Here is a 6792-nt window from a genome sequence, read left to right as displayed (position 1 = left end):
ATATTGTGTATTTCTATAGCAATAAAAGTAAGCAATTCAAAAGGAGTGTACTCATTTCACATGAACATTAGCGATGATCCTCTGACCTCTGGAGGATATTGAAAGATATGCATCAAAATGTAAGAATATTGATGTCCGGTCTCGTTTGTAAGGCCAGCTGCTTATGAAATAATAATTATATAAAAAGTATGCATTGTGTGTGTGTGTGTGTGTGTGTGTGTATGTGTGTGTGTCCAAAATTGTATGCAGAGTATTCCACACACAGTTAAATTTTGACTTCCATCTAGGACAATGAGCGGTTACTTTTTTCTCAACTACACTGTAATATCAAAATCTATTGAAAAAACACGGTGGCGGCTGGGTCTAACACATTATCATTCCATTTCGTTGGAGATCCATGCGGGATGGTCAAAACAAACATAAAAAACAGATATCTCGGACCTAATTGTTATAACAAAGCATCATATCCTCATATACCCAACCCAACCCTCTATGCCCAGACAATGTAAACCACCCCATGGACTTACTTGGAGCTTTAGAATATCCTTTGTCAACAGAGAGAGACATCCAAACCTTTGCAGTGCCGACTAAGATCTGCCATGGAACTGATTGGTATTGGCTCTGCATCATTGACAGCAGATCTCGTTTCCTATTTTCTTTCTTCTTCTTCTTCTTCTTCTTCTTCTTCTTCTTCATTATACTGTGTAATCTTGTAATCTGCCATGGAGCCTTTTCTTAATTGGTTAAAGAAGGTATCCAAAGAGCTATATGAAGCAAAAAACAAACAAATGCAAAAACAAAAAGAGAGACATATGTATCTTTAATAACAGAGCTGAATATTGAGTATCTCTCTCCTGAAGTGTTTGAAAGAGATACAAGAGACAGTGGCCTAGAGTAGCGGCCACCTTTTTGGGAGTAGGCCTACTTTGTGTTCTTGCAAGTGATGCCTGACATTTTTGGTCATTGGCCCTTTTTGAAGAATGCAGCAATAGAGCCACAACTTCCTGCGGAGTGGATATTGTGGGGTTCTTGATGCAGAACATCATCGCTGAATTTGCCTGTGCTGTAATTTCTTACAGGGATTGCCATTGTAGTTTTGTTTTGTTTTTCAAGTGTGGCTGTAACACTGCTTGTTTTGCATATGATGGTCATTGCAGCTAAAGAGTGCATATCTTCTCTGGATCATTCCAAACTTCATGTTGTTTCACCTGGGTGAATGGATCCCAGATGATGCATGCATATTCCAGGACAGTCCTGAGCGGCATGGAGTAGCAAAACACCTGAACTTTATGATACTCGTATCTTCGTCTGGAGAGAGTCTTTGGTTGAAGTATAACCTTTTTAAGCTGCTGTGGCGATTTGATTCCAGCTGAGCCTCCTATTGGAACTTCAAAATATTTTGCACAATCCGCTTTCTCCATGGTTTGCCATGAATGCTTATCTATTCCCTGGGTAGATCTCGGATGGCAATAGCTAGTTGCAATACACGGGATTGCTTCACGTGGAATGCATGTTGGGCCTCACAGTATGTCGAAGTTTTCAAGATGGTTCATGATGTCGCAGCTGTGGACTGTATACTCCAGGACCATGAGTCATTCATCGCAGTCATACTGTAACAACCCACCAGCTTTACACTGGCCAATACAAGCCCACCAGCTGGAAACTATGCAAATATTGCCCATGAGCTTGACACTTAGGCAAACCAGTCCCATAATGAGTCCGACAAATGGGGGAAAAGATCTATGAGACTTACACTGAATAGATTAAACACTCTGTATATCAGTCTCGTGGGCCTTGTTTTCCTCGAGTGTCGAGATAATGGCCATATTTGCCTATATTTGCTAGTCTACATAACTAACCCAAACATAACAGTTATATTTGAGGTCACTGCCATCACTCAAGAAATTTAAGCTTTATTTCTGAAGTAATTGACCTCTCACATTTCAGAGACCTGTTACTATAAACCAATGCTCTGTGGAATATGCATACATACTTTGATCAAAACGTCAATGCGTGATTTGTACATGATTAAGCATTTACGATTACACCAATGAAGCCAAACATCAATACAGGTAAGCCTACACATGTGACCTCAGTGACCTCTCATTGTCCTGAGAGGTCAAAGTTGGATATAATGCACAGGCTAATGACCAATGTTCCATGGAATGATAAGATTCTTCTATTATAGCATAACTGATTGTACATCGGATATTACAAAGTTGACCATTGACTATACATAGAATATCAATATTCTGATATTTTGAGGTCATTGACCTGTCACCTTCCTAAGAGGTCAAAGGTAGAGACACGTGAGTAATTTCTCTTGCTCTGTGGAATAGGAAAACAATTCAATTGTAATACAAATGAATATAACATCTAAATCATGTTTGTCATCAACCAATTGCACCAAATATCAATGTTCTGACATTTTGAGGTCATTGGCCTCACCATAGGTCATCTGAGGTCATCAGAGGTCAAAGGTAGAAATCTGACTCGAAAGGCTCAGTGGAACATTGAGGCAATTTCTCTTACAAAAATTAGTTTTTAGTACATAATTATCGTGTTTCAGTTATGAGTGACGCATTAAAATATCAATTTTCTGACATTTTGAGGTCATTGACCTCTGGAGGTCATCAGAGGTCAAAGACAGAAACCTGTCAGGGCTCTGTGGAATATAAAGACAATTTCACTGTGACAAAAATTAAGTTTTAGTACATCATTACTGTGTTTTATCATTAACCAATGATGCAAAATATCAATTTTCTGACATTTTGAGGTCATTGACCTCTGGAGGTCATCAGAGGTCAAAGGTAGAAACCTGTCAGGGCTCTGTGGAACATAAGGACAATTTCACTGTGACAAGAATTAAGTTTTAGTACATCATTACTGTGTTTATCATTAACAAATGACGCAAAATATCAATTTTCTTAGATTTTGAGGTCATTGACCTCTAGAGGTCATCAGAGGTCAATTCAGACTTACCTCCCGATCTTAAAATTAATCTTATAGCATGTACTAACAATGGTGAAAGTTTCATGCTTTAGTCAAATTTTGCACAATTCTTCGGCTTATCTGCTCTACTATAACGAAACGGTGCTTGTTTTACGAATTTCAATTGGAAAAGTTTTAATTAGAATGAGGCTAAAAGTAATTTGAATGCTTCGAAAAGGAATTTGAATGAAGAGATCATAAAATCGAAATACTGAACATGTCATCTACGCTAAATTTTGCTAAATTGAATGCAGCAATTAGGAATTGGACTGACAAAAGTGCGAAATTGGCCGGGAAAGCCTATAATTAAAACACGACAACAAAAACACATCGTGTCTGGGAAGGAATGACGACCTACACTGTTTTTACAGGGAGAGGGCGGGAGAGGAAGGAGTTAACCGGAGGAGACAGGAAGGATCGGGTATTATTCTGCGACTGCGCTGTTGAAATGCAAATTTAAGTATCTAAACGCAAATGCCATTAATTTTTGATGTATTCAAAAGAGTCAAGGTTGAACACCACGTATATTTTCGCAGGCAAAGAAAAGCAAGATGTACAGCGATACCCCGAATTACGACTACGATGACGATTTCGGGTCCGACTACGATGACGATTTCGGGTCCGACTACGACAGTCATTACGAAGACATTGTTCAAATGCAGTTGGGATTTCTGGCTGAGAGGGAAGATGACAGCGATTCCCATAAACACAAGAAACAACGTCAAGACATCCAGGTACACAAACCCTGGTTCTAATAAAAGTATGTTGAGATACCTATTGTACGGACATGGTACTTACATACACGTAGCTGTAAGGTATCCATGCTGAAGATGGGAAGGAAGAAAAATATCCAAAGATCCAGAAGTACCTCAGGACACTTAAACACGAACATACCAACCTGATACTTTCCGCACAATCGGTTACACATCTCGAACTGATTAAGCGATGGTGAAGGCAGGGTTCTCTCAGAGAGCGTTGTGAACGAAGAAGTGTATTGATCATGAGACGAGAGAGAGGAGAAATTTAAGGATATCATTTAAAATATAATTACTGAATGAAAAAACTACCTGTATAAACTCCTAAATACTGCAGTGTTATCCCCTTCCCTGCAAAACGAAATCACATAATCATTGTTTCTACTAAATGAAATTAGAAGTAACAGTCCATGTCCTTAAGATTTCAGACGCCCTCAGAATATATTGGTAAAAAGGTAATGCATGCACCTACCGAAAGTCTTTTCTTGATATCCACTGTTTTATCAAATGTGTCGTTCAGCACTCCAGATTTTCAACCATTTTATCATCTTGAATGTAATTTCGAAATTAAAACGTCTTTGGGCAATTAATGAAGGGATAATCCCACGAGACCGATACCCACGAGTCATATTACAGCCCACGAGTTTGACATTGAAAAAAAGGTCCATGAATTATACAACCCATGAGTTTGGCATTACAACACGGGGCTTAATGTGTCTGTGTCGTGGGGCTTGTTTGATTGGCGTCGAACTTATGCATGCTGTATGACTCAGGCTGTATAACTCGTGTGCTGTATGATTCGTGAGTGTCGAACTCGCAGTGCACCCTAATTGAGTACTGTAGTGTTTGACAAACAATCCTTCAAACAAGAAGATATTGATATCACAACCTTACCCATTTTTGTTTTGTTTAGCTGTTGATAGGTACAGACCTCTAGCTACTCTTAATAAGGAAAATGGGTATTGTCTACAATCAAAGCTTCAGTACTTGTTACCTATAACAATCAAAATTCACTCACTCTTATATTATGCCGTTATACTTTTTAGGCCGCTCGCAAGTATTTGCTGGAAGGTACGCGAAGGGAAAATCTGGGTGGAGACACTGCCTTTGGAGCATTATACAATCAGAAACTGTATAGTGATCTGATTCTTAGCGTAGGGGATCGCACTTTCTTTGCTCATCGTCTAGTTCTCTGCGCCTGGAGTGACGTCTTTAAAACCATGTTGTCTGACCCCACCTGGCAACCTAACAATGAGCTTTGTAACGAACGTAGCGACAACTCTTCTGGACAAGTCACCCGACAGAAACTGGGAGAGGAAGAACCAGACGCACTAGTTTTCGAGGATTTTCTTAAGTTCCTCTACACAGCCACCGTGGCCCTCACCACTGAAAACGTCTTGTCGCTGGCCAAGCTCGCCGATAAATACATGATCCCTGAACTTCATGAGCTCTGTTGTGAGTTTATCGAAAATATTTCAAGTGACACGGAGACGATACTTTTTTTCCTGCCAAGAGCCAAAGTATTCAACATGACAGACATCGTGAAACTGTGCCATCAATCCCTTCTGACAAATTTCAACCTGCTTTCAGATCAGCAGCTGCTCGACATCGACGCAGTGACAATGCTAGTTGTACTAGACAGCGGAATCGACTTGATCGTAGAGAGTGAGTACGCCCTCTTTAAGAAGATTGAGCCATGGCTCACCCAATGCGAAAACGACGACATCTTTGTCAAGATCATTAAGTGTATCCGCTTTCCGTTCATGAATGCCCTGCAGTTGCTGAAGGTGACGACCACTGCTGTATTCTCGAGGGCCACCGAAAAGATTCCAGACTTACCTTTACAAGTGTGGCAGCTGCAGACACTTTTCCGCGAAGGCTCGTACGGAGACCTACCGGATGAGTTCTCGGGTCCAAGGTTGTATCTGTGTCAACCAAACAGATACCTGAATAGCGCACACCAGGAGACCATAGAAAGGATCTTTCCTATCACCGTTGGTTCGTCGAGTAGTATTCTTACTTCTCCTTGGATAAAGACAGTAGTTGGAAAGAAACAGACCTTCAATCTAGGACAAGACAGTGACCTTCGTATACTTGTGACGAAAGTGTCAGCAGATCAGATCGAAATAAAGCTGAGGGCGCAGTTGCCATCTCTCGCACAAAAGTATCATACGGCCATGGTAATTGGCCTGCCCAACCAAAGACCCAGATACTTTAAGGCCAGTGGCTTTGCCACACGTAACAATTCAAAATCACCATCCAGTATGTCCATATCTGGCTATCATCGGTCTATGCATACTGAATGTCCTGAAAGTTCAAGGGAAACTGCAATTCTCAACTGCAAGGCTAAACTTACTCAGCGAATCGAGAACAACACATTTCTTCTAATCAGCGCAGCTTTGTTCATTGAAATGCAACGAGATATCGATAGCGAAAGCATGCCAACAGAAAGCATGGCCGGCGGAACCGTGGGGGCCGTGGGGGCTCGGGCCCCCACACTTTTTGTGCACCATACAAAGGAATACATAAGGTTTCATCACTTTTGGCCCCCACACTTTTGAAAACGCTCCGTCGGCCCTGGAAAACAACGATATTTCGGAACATCAACATATATGGTATCCATGCTATTGGTTATGAACTGATGACATCATAGCTTTTACATTAAAACGTTTTGGATCTTTATGCTATATGATATTTCACAGTATGGTTCATTGCAGAGATATCGGTATTTGGCAGCACTGCATTTAAATAGGAACAGTATCATCTACATTTTGTGCTCTCAAAAGTGTAGACAATAAAGCTGAGATGGATTTTGTTTTTCTTGGTACATCACTATAAATGAACAAAATGGAATGGTTTCAATGTTGCTGCTTTGGCCTAGAATTGGATATATTCAGTCCCTGTCAGTGGTGTTTGTAGGCTAGATATAATTATGGGGTCAACCCACGACAGCTCACAAGTCATACATACCTTGAGTTCGACACCAGGCAAAAAGCAAAAAAACAAACAAACAAACAAACAAACAAACAAACAAACAACAAACAAA

General features: G+C 40.4%; 1 protein-coding gene across 1 annotated transcript; it reads left to right on the top strand.

Moving 5' to 3' along the window:
- The first annotated feature begins 3542 nt into the window (after positions 1-3542).
- On the top strand, positions 3543-6498 carry LOC140243443 (BTB/POZ domain-containing protein 17-like). The gene is made up of 3 exons (XM_072323120.1): positions 3543-3725; positions 4793-6008; positions 6449-6498. The coding sequence occupies exons 1-3, from the start codon at positions 3543-3545 to the stop codon at positions 6496-6498; spliced, it is 1449 nt and encodes a 482-aa protein (XP_072179221.1).
- The last annotated feature ends 294 nt before the right edge of the window (positions 6499-6792 follow it).

Source organism: Diadema setosum, chromosome 20 (assembly GCF_964275005.1).
Source record: "Diadema setosum chromosome 20, eeDiaSeto1, whole genome shotgun sequence".
NCBI classification, from domain to species: Eukaryota; Metazoa; Echinodermata; class Echinoidea; order Diadematoida; family Diadematidae; genus Diadema; species Diadema setosum.
The sequence above is the reverse complement of the archived record's forward strand: the minus strand, read 5'-3'. Positions and strand labels throughout refer to the sequence as shown.

Bases quoted from the DNA above. Each gene is read 5' to 3' on its own strand.
- LOC140243443 (XM_072323120.1), top strand. From the start codon at position 3,543: ATGTACAGCGATACCCCGAATTACGACTACGATGACGATTTCGGGTCC. The intron at 3,726-4,792 runs GTACACAAACCC...TATACTTTTTAG, and splicing joins AACAACGTCAAGACATCCAG to GCCGCTCGCAAGTATTTGCT. The intron at 6,009-6,448 runs GTATGTCCATAT...GATATTTCACAG, and splicing joins CAATTCAAAATCACCATCCA to TATGGTTCATTGCAGAGATA.